Raw genomic sequence first — 26,281 nt, forward strand, 5'->3', positions numbered from 1 at the left:
TGAAGGTTATTTGTTTATGGATAATGTTGTATTGATAAATATGCTGTAATTATTGAAGAAAATTGTTGAATTGTTGAGTCTGTTTGTATGACTGTACTCCCATGAACATTTTGTTGTGTATAATTCAATTACTGCATTAAGTATTTGTTGTGGTTTGATGCTAAAATTAAGAAAATTGTATTGTTTGATTATTGTATTAACTTAGTGATAAAGGTGTAAAAGCACCAAGGGGAAGGATTAAATAAGTTTATACTTCTTCCCACTCCTTTTCGACCATACAATATTTAGACTTGTATGTGCTTGAAGAAAGATTCTGTTCATTTAAATGTTATTTTGTTTTTGTCTTAATTTGCTTCGTTTTGTTTTATTTTGTTTCTTTGCATATTCTAAATAAATAAACAAACATCCCTAGCAGCCATCATAAACATAGTCCTGGTAGTAATGAATATGGGATGTGACACCATTTGGTGCGTGTTTTTAAAGGGAAACGCACTTATTTTTCATATTTAAGCATTGCACTGTCAATATCAGAGCCACTGTGATAAATACAGGATGAAAACGTGCATGCGTGCGTTTGGAGGCGTGCACAATAAATACTTGTACGGCAGTGGTGTGATGGGAGTTGAACTCGTCGCTGCTGACCAATGAGAGCAGAGCAGTGCAGTCATCCCAGCAGCAGCAGCAGCAGCAGCAGCATCAGTGTGTGTGAGTGTTTGTGTATAGTAGCCCTAAACGGGGGGATTCTGGACACCCTCTCCTCTGAATAGGACCCTCTGCAGGCAGGCAGGCCGTGCGTTTGGACCACTCTCAATGTTCTTTTTACCAAATGGAAGCAGAGGTGTTGAGCCCCCAGATGATGGCAGACGTCAATGGCAACAATAAAATCACCAACGCGGAGCTGGAGGTGTTAAAGCTGCAGGAATTGGTCCGAAAATTGGAGAAGCAAAACGAACAATTGCGGACCAGAGCGAACGCTGTAAACAATTGCTCCGTGGGCCCTCATGTCCAGACCTCGTTGTCGTGTCTGCACGGTGGTACGGCCTGTCCCACTGACAATTTCTCCCACAATTTTGGGATTTCGAGTCCGACTCAGACGCATCCGTGCACCCCCGGATCCAGAGGTCCACCGGAGGAGCCGTTCGCTTATTTCCAGCCGAGCTCCGCGTCTCCTGCCGGGGCTGAGGAGGACAGCGGTCCCGATGGACCCGCCACGGTCCTGGACGAGGTGGATGTTCTGGACCTGGACACCGTGCTCCCGGTCGGAGAGCCTGATAGCTGGTAACTGCTCTGTTTGGATCTAAACATCCTCATATGTTCAGTCTTTGTGAATTAACAATGAAAACACAGTCCCTTGTGTGTGTTTGTGTTAACTTGACTCTTCATAGGTTCCACATCTCTGTAGTGGAAGCACTGGTATGACTGCCTCTGGAAAGTCTAGAGCAGGGCTGTCAAACTCATTTCAGTTCAAGGGACATATTTAGCCCAACTTGATCTCAAGCCAGTAAAATAATGACTTAATAACCTATTAATAATGACAAATCCAAGTTTTTCTTTTTGTTTTAGTACAAAAAAAAACACAATTAAATATGAAAATACTTACATTTTACAAAAAAAGGTGTGAATAACCTGAAAAAACAGAAATTTCATTTGAAAAATTAGTGCAATTTTAACAATATTATACCTCGACTTATTGTTTATACATGTACATTACGCGCAATGTTACATAAACATTTGGTAACAAAATTTTGGAGTTTGGAACTAAAATTTGAACAATTTCTTCAATATTCCGTCTTTTATTATTAACACAACTACAGATCACAGTGGGTCCATAAATGCACAAAACATTTAGTAGCAGGCAGAATATTGTTAAAATTGCACATTTCAGGTTATTTATCTTTGTTTTTCTTTATGTATTTATTTGCATTTTAATGTGAAAGAATAGTTTTATAAATGTAAATGTAAATTTTTATTTTTTTCCACATAATTTTTCACAAAGAAAATTTGTAGTTGTCATTATTTATGGGTTATTGTGTTGTTATTTTTACTGTAGATCACAATGGTCTGTATGTGGAACCTGAAACAAAATGATTGGGACAACCTTGACTGTTCAGGTTAATTTTTACTCTTTCATCCCGCGGGCCGAAACGGAACCTTTGGCAGGCCAGATTTGGCCCCCGGGCCGCATATTTGACACCTGTGGTATAGAGGGGGTTTTTTTTATGTTTTTTATTGTGTTTGTGTTTATCTGTTTGCTTTTTAATGTGGACCATGAGTCTGCAATAAAGCCTATCTATCTATCTATCTATCTATCTATCTATCTATCTATCTATCTATCTATCTATCTATCTATCTATCTATCTAAATAGAAACCACAGACTCCAAGTGTTTTTAAATATGCAGTGTGTATTTATGGCCTGTATGTTCCTCCTTCCTATTGATTTTATTATTGATCTTTCACTGGAGTAGACTTGCAGGCAGCACATGAAGTGACACACAAAAAAAAGCTTTGGGCATCCCAGAATGCACTGTGCATGTAGCATAGGTATCTACTCAGCATAAGACAGCACTGGGATGAAATTAGAAACAATGACCCCCTTCAGCCTGGCTTTGTGTGGAGTGTTTAGCCCAGGGCTGAACTACTTTGTGAAACACCATATCTGCTGACTTGGGTAGCTCACACTTACATGCTGACTACTGAAGCGTTTCCAGGTCTATGTATCTGATGTGATGATGTGGAAAATGTAGCACACAGCTGAACGCAGCAGTAGAGATGGAATCCAATGACTACATTCTGCGCTGGTCCATCCTCCACTGCATTGAACAGGAGTGACCGACCCCTGAGTGTGTAAAATCACAACCTATTTCCAGGGATCAGTTGTCAGAATGGGGCTGCCCGTGTTGACCTCTTTACTCAGTGATTAGCAGGGAGCCAGTCCACTGAGCATCATGTTTCCAGCAGCGATAACCTCTATTTTTTACTTGTCTCAGTCATTCAAGGGGCAGGATGTGGTTTTTATCTCTTTAGAGCTTAATTGATAGCTTCCACAATAAGAGAAGATACTATCACAATTCTTGCTGTGTCTCACAGAAGTAATATAATAGACACCAATGCGCAGAATGAGGCTGCCACTACCAAGTTGATTTTATTGCTTATGCCCATCACCAGCAAAATGGATATTAGTCTCAGCAGAAATCTCTACTTTTAAGCCGCATTTTGATTCTATAAGAACTACACTGTTGCCCATTAAGTTGGAATAATTTTGTTTTCAGACACATTCCTCTTTTTAGCCCTATTTACATCCAGTTATCACCTTTGACCAGGTTCATACAGAATCCCAGTTAAGCTTTATCTATCAAGAATAAATCACATTGTCACAGTCATTTCATGAGAAGAGGTAAAATTATTTTATTGCAACATTATGGACAACAGTGTACATTTGTTGCAAATCAGTGCAGCTTATTTCATTTAAGTTCTGACTGTTAATAATAAACAGGAAGGATGTGAAGAAGTACATTTCTTTACATCTATCTCTACTTTACATCATTAGAATTTTTTTTTCTAACTAATTTTTGTTCATCCTCCTTACATTTTAACACTAAAATCTGTATTTTCTACCCTTGACGCTTTCAAAATGAGCTTTTTTTCTGTAGTTTTAATGTATTTGAGAGGACTTGTGGATTATGTGCATTTTATATAATAACTCATAACAGAAGATAATCCCTTGGTGTATGCATTAGTGCAAACAGCTCAGGGCAAACAGAAGATGAAAACAGTGTGAAAGGCATAACAAAGTAGACATATAGGGGGCGACTGGACTAAAGTTAAAGACTGACTGAGGCAAATTAAATTTTCCTTACTTTCAGAATATATTTTTTTTTTATTTTATTTAAAGTTATTTGAAGTTTTTAATAGTTTTTCAGTCATATTAATATGAGATTCAGTAGAAGTGTAGTAGAAATGTCCCTCGAATGGTTATTTTTACTTTTACACTGCATATTTCAGAGCATACTTCTAATTGAATCAGCATCTTTTTTTCCTCACATATGTCTGTTTGCTACTTTTATAAATATATGATGCCCAAACTAAGGGTTCTGTTGTATATTCCAGGCTGTATGTGAGTCCTAAAGCCAGGCTGCATGGCGAGAGTCTCCTCAGTCCTCTCCAGTGGTGCAGGCAGGTACTGGACCACCCCGGACCTGAAGTAGAGCTGGCCAGGATGACTCTCTGTCACAGACTGGACCAAGGTACTGTGTATTCACCATCTATACTGTAAAAGCCAAGTGGCCTCTGTGTGCGTGCATGTGTGTCCGGGGATTCACACAAAATCCAGAAAGAGCTGACAGCTGCAGTTTGGTATTATAATATATTTTTGGTCAAGGAAGACAGTAGCAAAAGCGGCAAGTTGATAGGCCCAATATTTTGGGAGATGTTAGTCATTTTGGAGTACAATTGCCTTACAATCACATTGCTATGGCCAGAACACTTTGGCGGTGACTGCTGGATAAATGCGGTAAAGCATGCACGAATACACAACAGCATAAAAACTACCACATCTAGAACCTGTGGATCCCCACGGGTCAACGCGCTAGTCCAGATTAACAGCCTTCATCTGGAGCCGGGACATCTGTTTCTGTGGCTGCTGACATGTGACTGTAAGCTGTGACATACTTGACACAAAATGTCTCCACGTGCAAAAGGACTTTTCATTTTTACATAGAGATATTACAGAGAGGATTACAAAGGTTTAATCAAACTATAAACATAGAATTGGAAGGCCTGAATGAGTTTCCAGTAGCAAGATCTTAAATGTTTAAATGAAACTATAAAATATCAAATATTAGGGAGAATGATAAAAATACATGTTCTTCCTTTGAAGTAAATAGTGGTGCTTTTGGACTGTAGATATACAGACATGTCTTTGTCGCCTCCACATCTAACAAATCTGTAATTTCTGTGCCAAATGAGTCACATTAGCTGTTGAGGATGAAACCTCTTTGGTTTCTACACTCCTTCTGTAGTTACCACTCTGAACATAAGAAGAACTCAGCACGAGACAAGAAGAACATGGTAGAATCCATATTCTTTTCATGTTATAAGACTGTCAGCTCATCCATCATATATTTTTTAAAAATAAGAAGTACATCTAACCTGAGTTTTGGAAGCATCCATTTTTCCACACGGGCATTACACACTTGTGTCATTTATGTCGTAAAAAATTGAATAATGAACAATTAACAATATCCTAATGTACCGAATGACATTTTCAGCTGGACCTAGTTTCATATTTGGTCCTTTGCCATCGATATGCACATGCAAGGGGATACGGTTGCCATAGAAACCATGCTTACATTAAGTAGGTTTTGAGTCAGATTTGCCCAGCACTTACTGCTCCAACATCCTGTAAAGGGGACTCTTGTACTGAAAGCTCATACTCATGCATCTATAAGTATACTTTATGTTTGTGCTTTGATTTAGTCTCGTATTGAGAACTTGTTGTTTACATATTGTCATTTAGTAATTTATGTTTTTCGGTGTTTCTCTGGATGTTCATTAGTGTGTGTGCACAGTTCAAGGTCCGCTATGTTCTCTAAAGCTGTATTCAGTTAGTATTGGCTCTCCTCCTCTGGGTCATGAATACATCCTTGTCCCTGAGCTTCAGTAGCTGTTGTTTTTGCGACTTGCTGTGAATGCTAGTTTTATCCAGTAGCATTTGAGACTAATTGTGTAAAGCATGCCAAAAGCTCCATGCTGTCAGGTGTGTGCCTCACTGACTACAAAACAGTGTTTACAAATGAAATACACATTATCTAGTACTCATGTTCAACAGATGAATGACTAATTAATATGAATCCGTATAAAATATGCCACTTCATAAGAGTTTATAACTTGTAACTAAATACTTTATTAACTGTAGAGAAATTTGCTCATTATTAATCATTTGTAGGAAGCAAACATACTTTTGTTATATGCAGTGTAAACTGTGATGAATAAGTCCATTTTGGTTTACTTCTGATCTAATAATAATCTATTAATAAATAATTAATAATCTAGTAATTAACTATTACTGATCCCATTAATCACAATATACAAACTTTTTCAGTTTTCCTATATAGACTTCATACTGTAAAACAGTATAAAATATATATAGCCACTAGTATAGCCACCACTGCCTACAACATCTAATTCTGACTTTGGGAATTGAATGTAGGCTATGTGCACAATCCCTGTTTATCCTTAGATCCCTCCAAAAATCAGAAAAACCCTAGCATTTTAGTCCAGTAAGCCACAGTGGTAAGATAAACCTCATCTTACTGTATCAGCCTCCTCTGTCCAAGCTTTCACCCAATCATCTGAAACATCAATACTGACATGTAAAAAGCAGATTAACGTCTGGTTAGAGCTTGTTTTAAATGTCATCAGTGTTCTGTGTGTGTGAGCTTGTTACTTGGTGAAGCAGTCAAACTAACATGTCCTTTGCTGCAATCCTGTCCAGCTAAACGATGGCGAGGAGTGTCCTCTGTCCGTCCATACAGCTGCATAGAGGGTTTGTCTACACTCAGCTGCTCCATCCTGCCTTACTCTAAACCTGCTGCATTAACTGAGTCCACAGGTAACACCCCTAATAATCATGCATGCAACTCCTTCAAAAACACCTACAACTCTAACTTCTGAGCATCATCTATTGATATTGATTGAAGTAGAAAGCAGAGAAACAGGAGATGAGAGAGAAACATGGTGTGAAGTGCCTTAAATCTCAGGGCAGCAAATGTGTCCCAGTTTCTGTTGTGCATATAATAGAGAAACACATAAATTATGAATTAGTTGCACATTAGTTATTGACCTAAAATTGGTTAATGAGTGTTTTATTATCTAACTAATGATTTAACATGGCTAAAACCAGTATTAATAATCAATTAATAATGGATTTCATGACTATATCTGTGTGAAAAGAATCATGTGTGGTAACAGCAACTTTCCTGTTAAGGTTAATTCTGTTTTTCTTTTCCTTCAGTCTAGCATTTATAACATGACGGCTACCATAATCTTCATTTATGAAACTAAAACTGACCCTTCTTTAACCTCGTTGTAATTTTATGTCACATCTAAAGTGATAAAAACGCTGTGCCAAAAGCATCTGCTTCCAAAATACTCACTGCATAAACATAACCTAGATTCTTAAACAACCTGTTATTTACAGTGTATCATCAGATTACAGCAAAGCAGGAAAAAAAACCTCACATAAAAGATTATAAGGTCATACTCTTGGACAGATGGAGATGAGCAAGCTCAGACTCCTCCAGACAGAGAGACTGTTGAACATAAAATCTCCTTCTGCCTGTTCATCTGTACTTTAGATTCACACAAATGTCATAAAGTTCAGATTGTATTTGTGAATTTGACAAGGCTTCTGATGGTCAAATCACCCTTTGTTTTTGGCTGTGTCTCTCTTGTCAAGCTCCGTCGCCATCATCTGGTCAGTCTTTTCTTCAGCCGAGCCTCCCACTCAGGGCTAGCTGTAGCCTAAGTGACAGAGCACCCACCTTCCTATCAAACTCCACTCTCCACAGTAAGACCCCACTGACTGTGTAACAATCACTCTTTTGTTTTGTCATTCTTTAGTGCTGTTTTATTCCTGATTTCTATCCACTTTTAATGATTAAACAGTTAAATGCTATCCACATAAAGTCTGAAAAGGTCTTCTCTGTGTGTCGTCTATTTGTCTGTATTCAGTTCATGTATTTAAAAAGCACTGCAGTTCCTAGCTTTGCCCTGGTTAAAGTGCGTAAAATATCTCACTGAGAGAGACGTGGCTCTTCTGTGTGTTCTTAGATGTGGGTCGGCGACAAGCAGCAATAAGCCCTCAGTCTTCCCTTGACAGCGAGGTGGGTGCGTCAGAGCTGGAGGATGACTCCATTTCTATGGGATATAAACTGCAGGACATGACAGATGTGGAGGTCATGGCACGACTTCAGGAGGAGAGTGAGTCAGCTTTCTTATTATCGATGTTACATTGTGTGCAGAGAGGTAAAATATATGAATTTGTGCAATAAATAAATTGCCGCGCTGAGCTCAGCTTTTGTCATAATGCATTACAAGCAGTTCCGTAGCAGCAGTAAAGTCTGCTTTGTAAATATGAAGGAGTTGGGACAGTATGGAAAATGCAAATTAAAAAGAGAGCACTGATATTGAATTTTACCTTCACTTGTACTCTCTTGTAGATATTATGAACACAACATATTTTATGATTTTTCTGGTCATTGTGTTTCTTAATATACTGTACATCAGGACTGGACTAGAGCAGTTGAAGGCTATTAAATTAGAGCAGAAAGAATAAATGAATTACTAATCGATTACTAAAATAACTGACAACCCAATATGACAATCAGCAATTGATTTGAGTATTTTTTTAACAAAATAAAAGCTCAAAATCCTCAGGTCTCATCTTCCTAAATATGAATATTTCTACTTTTGTAAACTGAATATTTCTGGGTTGTGAACATCCAAGACAATATAAGATTTAAGCACATCATGTTGTGTTGTGAGAAACACTTTTTACTCATTTTCTGGCATTTTATAGGTCAAATGCTTATTCATTTAATTGAAAATGTGATGAACAGATTAATCAGCACTGAGAATAATCATTAGTTGTAGCTCTGCTTAAAATGAAACCATAATGTGACTGTAACCGTGATTTGACACAACAGCAAAGAACGGCAGTTTGGCAGAAAAATATTTAAGAGAAAAAAAAAGTGTTCCTCAAAAAAAAAATAGGAAGGGATTGGGTAGTTCATTATCTACATTGCACAACAGAACACGGAAGATAAATGTAATACTAGGTGAAAAATGCTGCTTTTAATCATCTGTCAATGTGACATTTGACTAATGCATCTAAGCTGGCATTGAAAGAAATGAAGTAGTTTGATCCAATTAGCTAAATAATGAAAAATCAAAGTGGGTAGTGCTGCATAGGTGCCGTTCTGAACAGATGACGCTGTTCAGTCAAGATAAATGTTTGACCCTTTGATAGTCAAACTTGAGTCGGCAATAATATATTTATCGTGCTTTTAAATTATGCATTAGATTTCAGCGAAAAATATTTTGTATTACTCATCTACCAATTCAGTAACAGAATAATGGATGAAGGGCACCTCCAGAAGGGAAGCTATATCGGTTCATGTTCGCGTTTACTACAAATAATAACAGCCATCTGTCCCCCTGTAGGTCTCCGACAGGACTTCGCCTCTACCTCAGCCTCAGCCACAGCCAGTCGTCGTAGCTCCAGCTTCTCCTTACATTCCCTCAGGCGTAGTGAGATGGATCTAGAGGAGGAGGATGAAGAAGACGAGGGGTACGACCAGCTCCCTCCTCCCCAGCCTCGGCTATTCCGCACAGGGTCTATGCAGCGGGCCGGTCTGCCCCACTCTCACACCTTCGCCAGTATAAGAGACTGTAGACGCACCTCAGCCGCTCCTCAGTATTCACTCAGTGGACTCTCTCAGTACTCTGGACCCACAAGCCTGACCAGTGAAACACAGTCAGCGTACAGAAATAGCACAGGTAAGAGTCGCTGCAGGATCGCCTAATATCCTTCCGTATCCGTAAAGAATTGAGTGTAATAATTGTGACCATAGAATGTCTTCTAGGACTGTGCTTCAGGCTGGTGTGAATGACCAAAAATGATTCCCATGAAAAATATCTCTCAAAAAACATTAATTTCACTTGTTATTTTACTGTATAAACCATAAAGCCTTGCATGTACAAAATGGTATCTGCCATCATTTTGGGAATCAGACTATCAAAATCTGAAAATCACTACCAAGCCAAAATTAGGCAACTCTTTTTAAAGATTAAAGGTTAACTCACTTTACTATACCCATACGGAAATTCAGTTTCTGGATTTTACACACAGCACCTAGCAATAGCAATTAGCATGCCCAACCTTTTTGCATTTAACTTTTCCTAAGTGATTTATCACCATTTATTCTAATATTATCCTTTGCATTTTGAATTTATCAGTGAAAATAAGGTATTTTCTTGTATCGCATTTACTCCTGGAGATTTTCATAGATGCTCAGAGTAAATTCAAAGGTTATTAAATCAAAACAGAGAACACTTAAGAAAAAACACTTTTTGCAAAATACGTGATTAATGGAACATAAAACATACATGTACACCCATTGTCATTTCATCAAACTCCATGGGTTTTACTGGTGAATCAACGTTGCAGAAGGTGACAGTATTTCCACGTTCACTACAAAGTCTGAACGTCCAAATGGGTCAAAACTGATGACTATTAAAAGCTGAGAAACTGTATTTACCTAAATTATTTACATGTATTGATAGGACTAGTGTTTCAAAAGTTATTGATTAAATTTTAGTTCAGTTGATGCTTTTGGTGGCTGGCATATGTTTCAGCCTTTGAAGGTTAATCCAGAAAATTTGAATGTGTGTACATTTGTTCCAAACTGTTTTGACTGGAATCTTTGAAATCAGTTCAAACTTATTTAAAAACTGTCACTACTGATACTACTGCAGTCAGAGACAGAAGAAGGTTTCAGTGGTGATGTGACAATGCTAAGTTATCATTTTGTAAATGTTAAGTTTACTTCTGTCATTAATGTTACTTACAATTTGAGGTGATAATAGAAAGACAATGGCTTCTATATGTACAAGGAGGATTTCAGTGTTACTAGTGGATGTACATGTGCTAAACCACCCTTGTTCCATGTCATGCACTGCTGAAGGATCTAACCTGGTCTGTTCATGACTCTATAGACAGACTACGAAGAAGCATGCCCAACCTGATCCGAGCTCCCAGCATGCCTAGTGTTCCCAGTATCCCATGCCTGACATCCCCTGTTAACCCCTCACACGGCCCCTCCTCTTTGCCTCCGATGCCCTCACTCCGGAACAGCCAGAGCTTTGACTCATCCAATGGGCTCGCAAGACTCCAGTCCTCCAGTAAGAACTCCATCTCATGTCTGTGAATGAACCATAGTGGGTTCACTTACATTTCCAAGTGATCACAGAGCACTATTCTCTAATGTTGTGACAACTTGAAAAGTAGTCGCTGCAACTTCATCACTTTCCTTAAAGTCACCTTCATCTAACTTGCTGTGTTTCAGTTCCTTCCCCAGGCCAGCTTAGTCAGCGGGTCCAGAGTGTGGGGAATTTCCCCACCACATCCCGGCACCCACTAAAAGCCACTGCGTACGTAAGCCCCACTGTCCAGCAAGGCCCAACCTCCACCGCCCTATCTATGTCCACCAGTCTACAGTCCATCCCCAGTAGTGCTGCACTGCCTCAGCCCCTCAAACCCAGCAGCAGCAGCAGCAGTTTGGTTCCACAGCCGCTAAAAGCCAGTGCTAACCAGCAGGTGGCACCTCGCAGCTCTCTGCCTCGCCCAGCATCCTTTGTAGGAACAAGTGGAGCTCCACGTGCAAGCAAGATTACACAACCCACACGCAGGTAAAGGCATATATCAGTGGAAGATTTCGAGCTTATGAAGTAATATTCACTCCAGGGTTGGTCATAGTCAACATAGCTGCCGACTTTGATCTTAGCTGTATTTGGTATTGAGTCATAGTGTGTAATCACGAACAAACACACAGACAGCACTAATCGCCCTACCTTTAGCACAATTCCACCAGTATGGGTAACTACATGTCCAATGTAATAGTAATAAATAATAATAATAATACATCGGTTTTATATAGCGCTTTTCTAAGTACTCAAAGACGCTTCACAATAAACAACCAAGGGACAAACATACATCAAACAGGTAAACAGATACGAAGTTAATACTAAATGGTGATCGAAGAACAAATACAGAGACAAATACTGACAGAAAAAAAAAAAATAGTGTTCTAAGTTCTTAAACTGTACATTTTGATGCAATCCTTAGACCTGATTTTATCTTCACAATGGGAATCTGAAGCAGGGGTGTCAAACATACAGCCAATGGGCCAAAACCGGCCGCCAAAGGGTCCAATTTGGCCAGTGGCACAGTGAATTTGTAAAATGCAAAAATTAGACTTAAGATATTAACAATCAGGGGTATCAAAATCATTTTAGTTCAGGGGCCACATGTACCCCAATTTGATATTAAGTGTGGTGGACCAGTAAAATGTTAGCATAATAACCTACAAAGTGACATTTCAAGATTTTTCTCTTTGATTTAGTCTAAAAAAAGTAAAATTTGTTGAAATTGTTTACATTTAAAAAAATATCCTTTCACAAAATATGTGAATATCCTGAACAATTTTGAATAACATGAAATGCATTAGAGAAGTAAGTGTGATTTTAATAATATTAGACGTGTTACTAAATGTTTTGTGCATTTGTAGGTCCCCTGTGATCTGTAAGCTCAAATGCACATGTGTACATGATAAACTGAGGCATAATATTGTTAAAATTGCCCTAATTTTTCATATGACATTTCAGGTAGTTTGTGATTGTTCATGTTATTCACATTTTTAAAGGATAATTTGTAGATGTAAACATGTTCGTAATGTAATTTGACTTTTTTCACTGAAAATGAGTTTGACACCCCCCATCTAAAGGAAAGCCTCTATAGGTCAGAATCTTATCTTCACATAAACAAACTTGAGTAAGTTGTGCAGACTTTTTATAGTAAACCCTACTTTCCATAATGTGACCTCATACAGACACTGATATAAGGTCGTGTATGCCACTTTATCTTACCTCTGGTTTGTTGTTTCTTTCAGTTTACTGACTCCCCCAAAGAGCCTGGCTGCCCTGAGTGCCCTGAGGGATGGCAGCTGGAAGGACGGCTGCTACTGAACCCAAAAAGACTGATGATAAAGAGTTGCACAGGGTAACACTGTATGGGACCCCTCGTGTTTAAAACTTCACCATCAGGAGGGCCCAGTCTTGGGCTACAACCCAAGAGAGTGAGACTGTTATCATTTTTAAAAAGCATTTGTCTTCAGTGAAGGACAAAGTAGAGAACAGTACAGGGTCCAGCAGGCTGGACCTCTAGCTTACTACCTGCTGAAACAGGCTGAAATAAACTATGAAACAACCCGGCAATATTCTGATAATCAGTTGCTAAATATGTCTGGATCCTTTTTGATATGTGTGTTCTGTTTTGTCTTTGTGGATAGTTAAGGCTTTCACTTAAAAGGGTCATCATTTCTCTGCAACTGAAGTCTTAGAACTATTATAGCCCACGCTTTTGTATAAGTACATGCTTTGAATTTCATATGATGAATTTTGCAGGTATTAATTTTGTCAGATTGTGGTTTCACATATGAAGAAAAACCTGAAATTGGGATTTTGTTACATCCTGTGCCTGTTAAGAAGTAGTGTGATTCATGTGGGTTCATATTTCTTGGACATTTGTCGCAGCACTTTTTTTGATCAGAGTCACGATTAACACCTTTAAATTAATTGTGTTTCTTAAGTGAAGTATGACATTCAATAATGTAAGTGTACATATGTTATCTTTTGGCTAGTTCATTTTAATTCTTGTTTACATGACAGCTGACATTTTTAATGTTGTTCGATGAACATAATTGCTGCAGTGATATTGCACATAAAGCCCTGATGCTTTTTACGGGAGTTGAAAATTTAAAGAGGAAGGTAATTTTTAAAGTGAATAAAAAGCATTTCAAATTATGTTTGCTTTTTTCATTCTTTTAAAAAATATATATAATCATTAATTTATTATAAAATAATAAATCAATAATAAAGGAATAATCAAGTAGCTTCAAAGTGACTGAAACTTATGACAAGAGATGATTCTTTAAATGATGTTGCAAATGGTAGAAAAATACTGTTATAAAATACCTAAATTGGGTACACTGATTCCAAATCTGCACATCAGTGAATAGCTATTAACACCATATCACACCAGTGTTTTGGTTCTATAAATTCTAAGTGATCAAAAGTCAGATGGCTCTTAATAACTGAAACAAAAATGCTATGCAAACCTGAAAGCTGGAATTTTCATTGGACCCCAGATTCAGCAGTTCATTAGTGGACAACCACAGAAGCCCAAATTATGATTAGCTAGTTGAGGATATGCAAGTAACTAATGAATGGATGTGTTGTGTTTCTATAAATGGATTTCCTCCAACTACATCTTGATTTTTTCCATCCAGTTCGATGTAAGTGATGAACATGGTGACTGATTTCATTAAGATATTTCAGAAATGTGAAGCAGGTATCAATCCAAACATGTTAAAACAGTGGGAAAAAGCACAAGAGATTAAGAAGAAGAAGAGTCTGCATTTGAATACCCAAAAACTTCCAATTATTATTATTTTTTTAATCCTAACACAGTGGAGTATTTGTAATTTCAGATATGGAATCACCACGCCTGGTCACATGTTTTTCTCTGATGGTGAGGTTTTTTGTGTTTACTCAGTGTTATTGCAGTTTCACAACGTTAGATTTCATAATTCCCTGCAAACAATTCTAATTCCTGAAAATACGTTTCTTCACTTCCTTTAATATAATACAGTCTGCAGCTTTCTTGAAATAGAAATGTAAGAACGCAGCCTAGTTTTAGCAATGTACACACTGATTTGTCTTGTTACATGTGGGGTGTGTGTACTCTCTACATGGGGCCCTGATCTAAAATAACTAATGTTTAACTGGTTAGCTTGTTGATGTTGAATCTCCCCAGTAACACTCAAACCACACTCTTGTTTCGGTATACTGTACTTCAGGCTAAATAGGACCAGAGGTAGTATTATGGTCCGCTATTTGTAATTTGTGCATTCACTGAAATTTGACGTTTGGAAAGACAGTTACTTAAAGTTGGACCTGCACTACTATTTTCGTGGATTTGAGATAATGCCCAACAAAGCCCAAGAGGTTTGTATGTCTATGTTTGATCACTCATTTCAAATTTCATGTATTTAAAGTAGAAGTAAAGGTATTTTCATTTTGTTTTCATATCAGAAAGTCATATTTGATTTCCTTCTTTTGTAGGATGCTGTGATTAATCTAAAGACACTGCAGGAGCTTTCCTTGCAGCTTTGTTTTGAGTGGACAGTCCTGGCATATGAGCTTGGCTTTAAAAGAACTGAGATAGGGCGATTCCACACCAAATCCAAAGACAAAAGAGTCCAGGCAAAGAGCATGCTTGAAAGCTGGTAAAGTGTATGAATATGTGTTGCTTTGTGTCCTTGTACTGTTTTAATTCATCACCAATGCCAGGCTTTGTGTTCAGATTTTCTGGACTCTCTTTTACTCAGATCAAATTCTGTATCATTCTGTCCTGTTTCTCTTTCTTTGTACATAGGTATGAGAAGTCATGGGACAAACCCAATAAGACCAAACTGCTGCAAGACGGACTAGAGCGAGCAGGCAGACGGGATCTGGCTGAGAAGCTCCGTTGCCTCCACTGGGGCCACCAGAAGCTGAGCCGTAGAGTGGAACTGCCCTCTGCCTTCCCTTTCCTCATTACTGTGCACAAGACCATCCGTAACCAAGAGGGGCTCAGAAGGATTAACGACCTCAATCGCAAATATACCTAAGCCGGAAAGAAAATGCGCTGAATCAGCTACATCCATTGATCTTATTATAAGTATGTTTAGGAACCACTGCAAGTTATCTGAAATAAATGTATTCAATATCACTGAAGAGGATAACTGTCCACTTCCAAATGAAATGGCTGAAAAGACATGAAGAACATGTTTTTGAGATGCTCTCTTTTCAAGGCTCCAGATTTTAATTGAACAAGATTAGCCCACGAAGACCCAAACAACCTTCAGAGACCAAAAGCATCTACTGATCTAAAATGTTTACCTACAAATCCTATCAATACATGTAAATAACTAGTGTAAAATACAGTTTGTCATCTTTTCACAGTCATCAGATATGACCCATTTGGATGTTCAGAGGCTCCGTAGTGAACATAGAAACACCGTCATCTTCTACAACATTGATTTACCAGTAAAACCCACTTAGTTTCATAAATTACAGTGGATGGAGACACTTGTTTTTATATTCAGCTAATGACTTATTTTACTGAAAAAGTCACTTTTTCTTCAGTTTTCTCTGTTTCTGATTTAATAACCTTCCACTTCAATCTGAGCCTTAATGAAAATCTACATGATCAGTGAATTAAATAAAGGAAAATACTGATTTTCACTGGAAAAAATGCAAAACACAGAGGATAATATTACAATAAATGGTGATAAATCACTTAAGACAGGTTAAATAGAGATAAAAATTCATTTCGGAACTGACGCAAAAGTGGCACTGGGTCTTTATGGGTATATATGCATATGCAAATATGCATTTAATTTGCAAGTACCATTGGTATTCATGGACAGGCTGAGATGAGGTTCACTGATATTGTGGTAATTTGAAATTTTGTACCTTGAAGAATAAATATGCATGAAACCGTGGAGTTCGTGCACTTGTAAAAAGGATTTGTATTTGTAACAACACACTACTAATGGAATCCAAATCTCCACCAAGGCAGCTAAAATACCTCACAACAATGTATCCCCTTCCCCAGTATAAATGTGCTAATTTCATTTAAGTGAATATTTTTGATATATCAGTTTTAATTTTCAAGAAATATGATTAAAACCTTGTGATATAGTGATTTTTAGAAAAATGTCTGCTTTGACCTTGCCCTGTAGCTTTCAAGGTTGAACGCTTTTGTGGGCACTGAATCTGACACAATACATGTATGAGATAAACTGAAATCAAATGAGAGAATTATTTATTTATTTATTTTAGCTTTCATTACATTTTGAACACCTAGTAACGAGCCATATGTGGTCCCAATCAACTGGAACTAAAAAATGCAAAATGCAAATTATCAGAACAATTGGCCAAAGTTTTGCATGATGGGCTGCTAACAGACAAATAAACTTAACTCCTAAAAACATAACCTTGGTGGGGGAGATTATATGCATCTGTATAAAATGTGTGCATGTTTCGGGACCAGATCATCTGTGATAACACGAAAAAAACTAGGTGACATTACTATTGATTCTGATGTGACAGTGACTTTTGGGTTCATCACTCCCAAGTTAGATACAGGTATAAGACAGGGCTAAAAGTCAGACCATGGTCAAATAAATTTAGCAACTATGAGGTTGAGGTTGAACTATGAGGCATTATTATTATTATTATTATTATTATTATTATTATTATTATTATTGTTGTTGTTGTTGTTGTTGTTGTTGTTGTTGTTGTTGCTATTGTTTGTAGAAGTAGCATTAGGTGTACTTTAATATATTCATGGCCACAATGCTCATAATTTTGATCAACCAAACTTTATCGACCCACTTTCACAAACCAATCAGAGGTGTGAAGCTTTTCTTAGCAAGCTTGTATGAGCGACAATTCAGCCAGATAGGAAAAGGAGGGGACAATGCCTTCAAAATAAAAAAACACATTTATTATTCCGATTAAAAACAATATTCTGTGTAAGCTTAACGTAAAAACACATAATTTATGACGTGGTAGTTAATTAATAAGTTGAACAACTAGGATTTAGAGTGAGGTTGTTTTAAAATTTGCCACACAGGTAAATGAATCTGCTTTTATTTTGGCGATTCATACCGGAACATCCAGTGTAACCGCTGACCAAGTAGACAGTGTTATTTTATGGGAGCCCTGTCTGTCTGATTTGACTAACAGATGCCACAGTGGACAAGATAAATCGAAAAAAAATGGGGTATGGCTCTTACAGTCGTTCCTGACTTGTAATTTGTGGACTATCTGTGTTCTAAACTCGACATTATGACCGTTTGGGGGTTGGGAACTGTTGGCTTTGGGACACACGGGCTATCGCTCCGCCACTAAAGTCGCTGGTAATGTATTTTCCACAGCATTATGTGTGATTTCAAATTATAAACCTATGTGTCAGTATCAGCATACGTACGAATTGACGTTATCGACCATGCTAAACACCTGATAGAGGCTTATTCTAAACAAACATCGACGTTAACGGCAAATTGTTTACTTTGTTGCAGCAATGGCTTCGGCTCTGAGTTGCTTCAGCGGTCCCGAGGTGTTGGAGGACGTAAATCACGCTCGGGGTTTAATGAAGGAGTTGAAATTACTGTACGACTGTCGCCTTCTCGGGGACGTTACTATCGGAGTGGAGAGTGAGGAGGAGTTGCCGGACGACATCGGCGAGTCTGCCAGAGGTGACATTGAACAACTTTTCCTGTGCAGCCGAAACGTCCTCGCTTCTGCCAGCCCGTACTTCAAAAGCATGTTCACCGGGGGGTTGAATGAAAGCATGCAGGAGCGGGTGGTCATCCGTGGCGTGGACGCGGAGTCCATGTCGGTTATTATAGACTACTGTTACACAGGAAGGGTGACCATCACGGAAAGCAACGTCCAGAGACTGTACGCCGCTGCCAATATGCTGCAACTGGAGTATATCAGGAAAGCCTGCTCCAGCTTCATGACAAGGAGGCTGGACCTCTCCAACTGTGTCATGGTCTTAAAATTTGCAGACACATATGACAACCCCGAGCTCAAGCAGAGTGCACAGGCTTTCATAGCCAGGAACTTCAGCCAGCTGTGTAATGGAGGGGAGCTGTGTGAGCTGGACCTGATGCAGTTGAAGGAGCTGCTGTCTCTTGACACTTTAGATGTGGATTGTGAAAGGAAAGTGTGCTCCGCTGCTCTACAGTGGATAGAGGCCAACGCACCACAAAAAAGGGAGGATGCTCTGCAAGCGCTTAAGTGTGTGCGCTGGGACTTGTTCACCGAGAAGGACAAGTGTTTTCTGGAGGGCCTCATGGCAAGGCCGTTAATAGAGAAATACCTTGCGTCTGTCTTTAACCAGTCTCCAGAAGGCACTTGTGGAATGCCTGCTGCTTTGAACGTACCAAAACATAGAATAGGTGTGAGTGCTAAGGAGATGATTCTCTTCTTTGGCCTTCCCAATGATAACATAATGTGCTGTGACCCATACTCAGAAGACTTGTATTTCATGGCTCCTCCTCTTGAAGACCTCAGCAGTCAGGATTATAAACGTTCCACCATGGAGTCCTTAATCGCCTGTTCTACACCTGAAAACAACCTGTACCTTGCCTCCCACCTTTCCAAACATTTCTGGCTGTACAATCCTGTGCAAAACAACTGGCAGGAGTTGGCAGAGAGGCCACTTGGGAGGATTCACTCTGGGATGGCCTACCTCAATGGGCATGTGTACCTTCTAGGTGGGAGGAATCCTGTGACAGATGCCAGACTAAAGGAAGTTGAATGTTACAGCGTTCAGAGGAATCAGTGGACTTTTGTAGCTCCCCTGCCTCACTCTTTAGGTAAAATGCAGGTGGTGGCACTGAATGACCACCTGTATGTGGTGAATAAAAGAAGAATGCTTTGTTATGATCCAAAGAGAAACCGCTGGCGACACTGTGGGTCACTCAGAAGAGACAAACTCCACAAAGCCTGTGTGTTTCAGGATCAGATTATCTGTGTGTGTGACATTCCTGTCGTAAAGGCCTACAGCCCGACCAGGGGTGAATGGAAACGGCTGGGTGACATTCCTATTGACAGCCGAGCTCTAAATTACCAGGTGATTCAGCACAACAACAAACTGCTCCTCCTTACACAGACTCTCCTGCAGCACAACAAGAACAGGGTCCTCATCCATGAATATGATCCAGCCCGAGACAGTTGGAAGAACATCATGGCGGTCTATGTGTCCACCCTGGGGCCTGTGTGTGTTTCAATGCGAGTGTACCCAGCATGCCTCAGCTCTGCTCACAGTTTCTCTACAGAGGAGGACGACGACAGCGGTTCCAGTGCTGACTGGGACTTTGATGGGTTGACAGACGCAGACTCGGACTCTGGCAGCTCTAGCTCCTTCTCTGACGAAAACTGGTAGAGAGATCACTTCAAAGTGTCAAATAGAGGTTTAACTTATTCATAATTTAAATACTTTTACAGGGTTCTATGTGTGACAGGGAGATCCCAAATGAAGTTTATTTTCAGTATTTAATTTCAGTATTATAGCCAGTCATATGAAGTAAAAAAGAACCGATAAGCTTAAGTAATTTTTTATGTTTCTTATTCACCCTGGCCAGGATTGGTCACCTATTGAGAAGGGTGCAAATATGCTGAGTTGGTACTGGAAATCCTTTTCATGTCATTTTTGCAAAGTGAGAGCAAATGCCAACACAAACTGTCTCAGTTTATGAGTTCTGCCACCAGGTCTGATGTGTGAGACAGTGTAAAGAAGAAAGAAAGGGGAAAAAAAGAGAGTCAAGGTTATCAAGACTTTTAGTTTTTCCACAACTACTGGAAAAGGCAGCCGTTCCCAAATCTGCCAAATACATTTGTTACTAAAACCATTTTTTGTGCTTTGCAATAATATGCAGAACTGAGCCATCATTACTGTCACTAGTTCCATTTGTATTTTTGTTGACATAATGAGTTCAAACATCAGATATAGAAAACTCTAATAGATGCTAGCAACAGTCATATGATGAATATTTAGGAGACAGTGGTATGAAGTTGAAGGCCATGGTCATTCACAGCCGGAAACACATCGGAAAATTCAGAACATGGAGTAAACTTAGTCTTGAGGTTAGTGCCAGTAAAGCAGGAGAGCACTGACTCTTTTACTTGCATAATTTCTTTTGTTTTGGCTGTAAGTTGCCAAACCTCCACTATGATGATATGCAAATGCATCTGTATTCAGATCAGATTCAGACACATTTTCACTCTAACATCACGGCGTCAAATTTTATGGGAATCCTGATGTTAAAAATCCTCTATTCTTCTACCCTACTCCAAATGTAGCACAGCGTGCTGTGGGTCACTAAAATGACAAGACATTACTGGCTGTGCATTTCTCCCTACATTTAGAAAATGAACATTGACCTGTCAATTCACCTTTTAAATGCTTTAAGATGTGTTTGCCACAAACATTTATCAAAATTGTGTGTTTGATGTGACTGCATGAGCTTACTGGCTTATGTTTGGTGTTGAATTTTTGACTGTGACTTTTGGGACATCAGGCAGCTTAAGTGCCTCATGTTTATGACTTACAACTGGTCATTTACAGGGCTATACAATGTTTTTGATGCACATCAAGACATCACACATGAGTGATGTTGTGAAACCTACTGTATGAAATATAGAAGCCAATGTACTGTAAACTGACTCAGGATTAGGCTTCGGCAAAAGCCTGAATGCCATAATAGACTTTTTTTGTCTGAGATGTAGAAAAATTAAACAGTTGTGGTGACAAATTCTACATTTTATGGATTTTATTTGAAAAGTTTGTGTGTATGTGTGTTTTCCTTATTTTTTTAAAAACTAAAGATTATTACAATTTTTAAAAAATGGTTTTAAGTATTGTTTGGTAGTGATAAATTGTTTTTATTGGGAGGACATTTTGTCTGCATGTAGTAATAGTTTTGCAAAGCCATTGTCTTCTCAAACATCCCATACATTCACTTACCAGTTTATCCGCTGAGCAAACATTTCTTGGTAGAGTTCGATAACACAATCTGCAGCTTCCAAAGCAAATCAAGCTGAACCAAAACCTGTCTTAAGCAAGTTTTACTATAAACTGAACATAGTCTTCATGAATGTGTTCTGCTGTTGTATAAGACCGCATTACTTTTAACTAGTAGAAACTGGTAATGGTGTAGTTCTGACTTTTCTCTCAGTGGCACGTTTGACATGATCGATAGTGTTACAACATATTTTTGGAAACGTGAGAAGAGGGGTAGGCACACAGGGTCTCAGTTATGATGCTGTTTTCGGTGTATGTGTCAAAAAATAAAAATAAACTTTGATGTGTCTGGCATAAAGTGCTTGTGTATTTTTTTCTTTGGAATGTGTTTGTGCATAGCACCAAGTGTACAATACAAAATTAATATTTTTTTTTACAATATAAGTGTATATTTAATTATTCCTATTTAATATGAATTTAAATTGTGAGGTAAAATTGTGGTAAAAGCTTTCAATGGTAGGTGTTCAGCCTTTTTGATAACTATTAAAATCACACTGTAAAAATAATCACAAAGTAATTATGTAAAACTGTAGGTAAAATAATTATTGTTTTTGAAATGACTGAAGTTATGCAATGGTGTCATTGTGTAACACAATGGCCCCTGATGTGTTACTGCTTTATATGACATTTTTTGGATTAAATATTACCGCTGCATTACTGTGTATGTGGCATTTTGCAGCTGTAGATGTTTCAAGTTGACCTCAGGAGAACCACTTCACAACTGTTTGGTAGTTTACAGCAGATAAACAGCTCTATTTTCAGCTTTGTAACAATCTGTTTTCCAGCTAAACCAAAGATGGAGGGGGGTAGGGTGTCATAGTGTCTTAACAAGTAGGTCAATTTTCCTAACCCATACAGAAAATGTAATGCCTGAATTTATCACATCAACCTTAAAATCAACACAAATGTAGATATGTCTTTTTCACTAGAAATGAATGAGATGGAAAAACTACTTATATAGGAAGCAACCAAAAATATCAGACTTATGTAGGAGAAGTTCATTTGAAATAAATGGATAAAGGCATATAAACTATATGAACATGTAAAGCACTTGAGTAAATGTAGTTGATTACATTTCACAACTGGCTTACTAACACGTTTTATTCAACAACAGTGAAACAAAACAAGGCTAAAGACTGAACTACCATAAAGGCCCTTTACAGTGACATCTGTTGGTAGACTCGTTCTCGCGATGTTTGAGCACAGTTCACGTCGAGACCGCGAGAAGATGAGCGATGGCAATACACAACAAACCTGGGGAGGAATTTGACACAGTTTTCAGCCTAAATGATTCCTTAGAGCTGTCGTCGCATCACGATTATGCGACTGCACAAGCCCGTATTTTCAAGATAATAGTCATAGGAGACTCAAATGTGGGAAAGACATGTCTGACTTACAGATTCTGTGGAGGTACTTTCCTGAAAAACCCGGAGGCGACCATCGGGGTCGACTTCAGAGAGAGGACGCTGGAGCTGGATGGAGAGAGTATAAAGGTAAGAGGAGACAAGAACTGCACAAACACTGCCTTTTACTGCAGCTTTATCTGTGAGCTACGATGTGTGCATGAACTGGATGGAAGTGATGATGGCGTCCAATACAAACATAAAGGCGACACTAGTAAAAGTTAGCACCGCATTAAATCCTCTAAACACTGATGTTCTGGGTTACATATATTTCAAGGTACACAAGATAAATAGTGGAATTCCACATCTTAGTAACAAGAAGTTAGAGTCATCAAATGTCTATTCCTGGGGTGTCAAAGTCATTTTAACTCAGGGGCCACATACAGCTCAATATGAGCTCAAGTGGGCTGGACCAGTAAAGTAATGGCAAAATAACCTTTAAATTATGACAACTCCAAGTTTTTTCTCTATTTTAGTTTAAAAAAAACAAACAAAATTATATGTTTACGTCTACAAATTATCCTTTGAAAAATATAAATAACCTGAACAAAGTTCTTTAGAAAAATAAGTGCAATTTTAACAGTATTATGCCTCAACTTCTCATTGACATATGTGCATTACAACTTACAGATCACAGTGGGACAAAATATTTAGTAACAGTCATAATAGTGTTAAAATTGTACTTCTCAGTAGACATTTCAGGATGTTCATATTTGTTCCGGTTATTCACATTTTTTGTGAAAGATGAGTTTGTAAATGTAAACATTTTCATGTAATTTTAAGTTTTTACACTAAAACAAAGATAAAAATGTATTTATAGGTTATTATGATTATGATGATTATGGTTTTACTGGTCTGACACTGGAGTTCAAATTGGGTTGTATGTGACCCCCTGAATAAAAGGATTTGACACCTTTGATTGTTTATATCTTCTGTGTAATTTTTGCATTTCACAAATTCATCCCACAGGTTGGATTGGACCCTTTGGAGGGTCGGGTTTGGTCCGCTGGCCGCATATTTGACACCCCTGGTCTAATTCATGGTATTATTTGAAACAAAATGATTTAGGTATTTCAATTTTTGTGTTGTCAGCTGCAGATCTGGGACACTGCAGGTCAGGAGCGCTTCAGGAAGAGCATGGTGGAGCACTACTATCGCAGTGTCCACGCTGTCATCTTTGTCTATGATGTGACCAGCCTCTCCTCCTTCGAGAGCATCCCTGAATGGATTGAGGAGTGCAGCCGTCACTCTGTGGGGCCCCTGGTGCCCCGCATCTTGGTGGGAAACAAGTGTGATCTGAGGGACCGCCGGGAGGTGCCCACATCGACTGCCCAGTGTGTAGCTGACAGCTATAACTTCCCACTGTTTGAGACTTCAGCCAAGGACCCCACAGAGAAGGAACACGTTGACGCTATTTTTCTGACTTTGGCTTATAGACTGAAGAGCCACAAAACGTTGCGGCTAAAGCAGCCCAGTGTGAGTGATGTTGGACAAATGTGGAACCAGAGAGAGAACGAGACCTGTCAATGCTGAGGTTACACACAGACTATTTGTGAAGGTCCTCACCACCTTCATATGTAATAATAATGCTGAGGAAAGTTGAGCAAAGCTTCCAGACACTTACCATGCACCCTGTCTTGCCTGTGTTAAGGCATTATACTGTAGCTTGACAGTATGGGTCTTCCAAGTTTGCAAAATGGTAAAGCAACATTTCAGTGATGTGCATGAATGGATATGAGTTTATGCCAAGTATTTGTAGCTCAAAATGCACATAAAATCACTTTAAATAAAAAATATTAAAGCATTAAAGAGGGCACTTTAGTCAACAGACAAATCATATGCAATCAGACATCAAGCAGCACTGCAGTTTATCTGAAGTATTCATGCAAACAGTAAAAGTGAAAACAGAGACATTCAAAATAAGTACAGGGACCAATGAGCTAAATTGAAACTGTGAAGAAAAGAGTTATGCTGTGTTATTTAAATATCTTTTCTTATGCATTCATTTTGGTGCTGTTACTGAATGTGTATCTTAAAGTAAAATAACATATGAATATAATGAGCTTCATGTTAGTATACTCACATTCACGGTTCTTTGGAGGGACTGTAGTCAAACAAAAAGAATCATTGAAAACATTAAGCTGTCATTGGGGACAAATTGCAATTCTTGTCTTTAAATCAAGATAATTTACTTGAAAAGTACCTTAGTGACTATTAGCTAATGTTAAATGATCGTGTGAGATGAAAACACTTCTAAATGACAGCCTTGTTGCATGTCTGTTACAATGCAAACTGCATCTAACAGTACAGAGATGTCTGTACACCTCAAACTCAATAAAAAGATTTTCTTATCTGTGTTATGTATTTTTGGATGTTCTGGTGGCATGTATTTTGTTGTCATATGGTCAGTGTAAAAGCACCATTGGCATTCCTTTCTAACATTTGCCTGGGTCTTTTTGGATAAGACTGTTAACCGGTCAGACAGAACTACTACTATTTAGTTTATTTTTATATTATGTTATCTTTGGTCTATTTTATTGTTATTTTGCATGCACATATTTTATATTTTTGATCTTGACTGGAGCAGCTGTCACAAAGCCAGTTTCTCCTAGGGCTCGTTGTATTTTGATTCTGTTTCATAATGTATCACATACTTTCAAATTGGAACTAAAACGTTTAGGTAATAGTGTGTGTGTGTATGTGTATATATATCTATATATACATACACACACACACACACACACATATATATATATATATATATATATATATGTATATATACATATATGACTGTACAACTCATCACTGAGTGGTCGGGGGGGTCTCTGTCTCAGTCATGACCACATTAGGATTGATCTAATGAGACTTTAAAATATCCAAGCACCTTACGTAATTGGACTACACCTATTTCTCAAACCACCGCAGATCACTTAAATAACTGTTACACTTAAATCACTGTTTCACTTTATATCACTGCTACACTTTATATAACTGTTTCACTTTATATCAGTGCCCTGAAATATGTAAATAAAATCAGAAGTCTTTATTTGCAGTATTGTACAGGAAGCCCTTTTAGAGTAGTTCTTTAGCAAGTGTCTTTTAGAGTATATATACTAAACTTAATGTCAACCTGGCTACTAACCCACTGTTGTGTTGTGTTCTGGTCTGTTTGTTTTTTGTCCACTTGTGCTGTATGTAAAGCTGCTGAATACTTGAATTTCCCTCGGGATCAATAAAGTATCTATCTATCTATCTATCTATCTATCTATCTATCTATCTATCTATCTATCTATCTATCTATCTATCTATCTATCTATCTATCTATCTATCTATCTATCTATCTATCTATCTATCTTATGTATATGTTGTAGTATTAATAGTAATGCCTGTGCTAAT

At 38.2% G+C, this 26,281-nt stretch overlaps 4 protein-coding genes across 5 annotated transcripts; all 4 read left to right on the forward strand.

Moving 5' to 3' along the window:
- Positions 1 to 644: 644 nt before the first annotated feature.
- Positions 645 to 13,642, forward strand: slain1a (SLAIN motif family, member 1a). Of its 2 annotated transcripts, XM_030125578.1 has the most exons (9): positions 645 to 1,278; positions 4,109 to 4,245; positions 6,495 to 6,611; positions 7,458 to 7,568; positions 7,832 to 7,981; positions 9,224 to 9,559; positions 10,778 to 10,963; positions 11,128 to 11,470; positions 12,730 to 13,642. In XM_030125578.1, exons 1-9 carry the CDS (start codon positions 827 to 829, stop codon positions 12,803 to 12,805), a joined length of 1,908 nt encoding a protein of 635 aa, XP_029981438.1. In that variant the 5' UTR covers positions 645 to 826; the 3' UTR covers positions 12,806 to 13,642. The 2 variants fall into 2 exon arrangements, with proteins under 2 accessions (XP_029981438.1, XP_029981440.1); XM_030125580.1 differs by lacking the exon at positions 10,778 to 10,963.
- Positions 13,643 to 14,327: 685 nt separating this feature from the next.
- Positions 14,328 to 15,827, forward strand: LOC115412625 (p53-induced death domain-containing protein 1). Its single transcript, XM_030125225.1, has 3 exons — positions 14,328 to 14,845; positions 14,963 to 15,126; positions 15,276 to 15,827. The coding sequence occupies exons 1-3, from the start codon at positions 14,825 to 14,827 to the stop codon at positions 15,508 to 15,510; spliced, it is 420 nt and encodes a 139-aa protein (XP_029981085.1). The 5' UTR covers positions 14,328 to 14,824; the 3' UTR covers positions 15,511 to 15,827.
- A 1,754-nt stretch (positions 15,828 to 17,581) lies between these two features.
- kbtbd7 (kelch repeat and BTB (POZ) domain containing 7) lies at positions 17,582 to 21,780 on the forward strand. The gene is made up of 2 exons (XM_030125094.1): positions 17,582 to 17,808; positions 17,971 to 21,780. Exon 2 carries the CDS (start codon positions 17,973 to 17,975, stop codon positions 19,842 to 19,844), a length of 1,872 nt encoding a protein of 623 aa, XP_029980954.1. The 5' UTR covers positions 17,582 to 17,808; positions 17,971 to 17,972; the 3' UTR covers positions 19,845 to 21,780.
- A 919-nt stretch (positions 21,781 to 22,699) lies between these two features.
- Positions 22,700 to 25,245, forward strand: LOC115413033 (ras-related protein Rab-33B). Its single transcript, XM_030125764.1, has 2 exons — positions 22,700 to 22,975; positions 23,978 to 25,245. Exons 1-2 carry the CDS (start codon positions 22,718 to 22,720, stop codon positions 24,416 to 24,418), a joined length of 699 nt encoding a protein of 232 aa, XP_029981624.1. The 5' UTR covers positions 22,700 to 22,717; the 3' UTR covers positions 24,419 to 25,245.
- Positions 25,246 to 26,281: the final 1,036 nt, after the last annotated feature.

This window comes from Sphaeramia orbicularis, chromosome 21 (assembly GCF_902148855.1).
Source record: "Sphaeramia orbicularis chromosome 21, fSphaOr1.1, whole genome shotgun sequence".
Taxonomy (NCBI): Eukaryota; Metazoa; Chordata; class Actinopteri; order Kurtiformes; family Apogonidae; genus Sphaeramia; species Sphaeramia orbicularis.

What these genes read in the sequence shown, in the direction of transcription:
- slain1a (XM_030125578.1), top strand. Translation starts at nt 827, where the DNA reads ATGGAAGCAGAGGTGTTGAGCCCCCAGATGATGGCAGACGTCAATGGC. An exon ending in GTCGGAGAGCCTGATAGCTG is followed by an intron (nt 1,279 to 4,108) that starts GTAACTGCTCTG and finishes TGTATATTCCAG; the next exon opens with GCTGTATGTGAGTCCTAAAG. An exon ending in ATTACACAACCCACACGCAG is followed by an intron (nt 11,471 to 12,729) that starts GTAAAGGCATAT and finishes TGTTTCTTTCAG; the next exon opens with TTTACTGACTCCCCCAAAGA.
- LOC115412625 (XM_030125225.1), top strand. Translation starts at nt 14,825, where the DNA reads ATGCCCAACAAAGCCCAAGAG. An exon ending in TGCCCAACAAAGCCCAAGAG is followed by an intron (nt 14,846 to 14,962) that starts GTTTGTATGTCT and finishes CTTCTTTTGTAG; the next exon opens with GATGCTGTGATTAATCTAAA. An exon ending in AAGAGCATGCTTGAAAGCTG is followed by an intron (nt 15,127 to 15,275) that starts GTAAAGTGTATG and finishes CTTTGTACATAG; the next exon opens with GTATGAGAAGTCATGGGACA.
- kbtbd7 (XM_030125094.1), top strand. Translation starts at nt 17,973, where the DNA reads ATGGCTTCGGCTCTGAGTTGCTTCAGCGGTCCCGAGGTGTTGGAGGAC.
- LOC115413033 (XM_030125764.1), top strand. Translation starts at nt 22,718, where the DNA reads ATGGCAATACACAACAAACCTGGGGAGGAATTTGACACAGTTTTCAGC. An exon ending in TGGATGGAGAGAGTATAAAG is followed by an intron (nt 22,976 to 23,977) that starts GTAAGAGGAGAC and finishes TTGTGTTGTCAG; the next exon opens with CTGCAGATCTGGGACACTGC.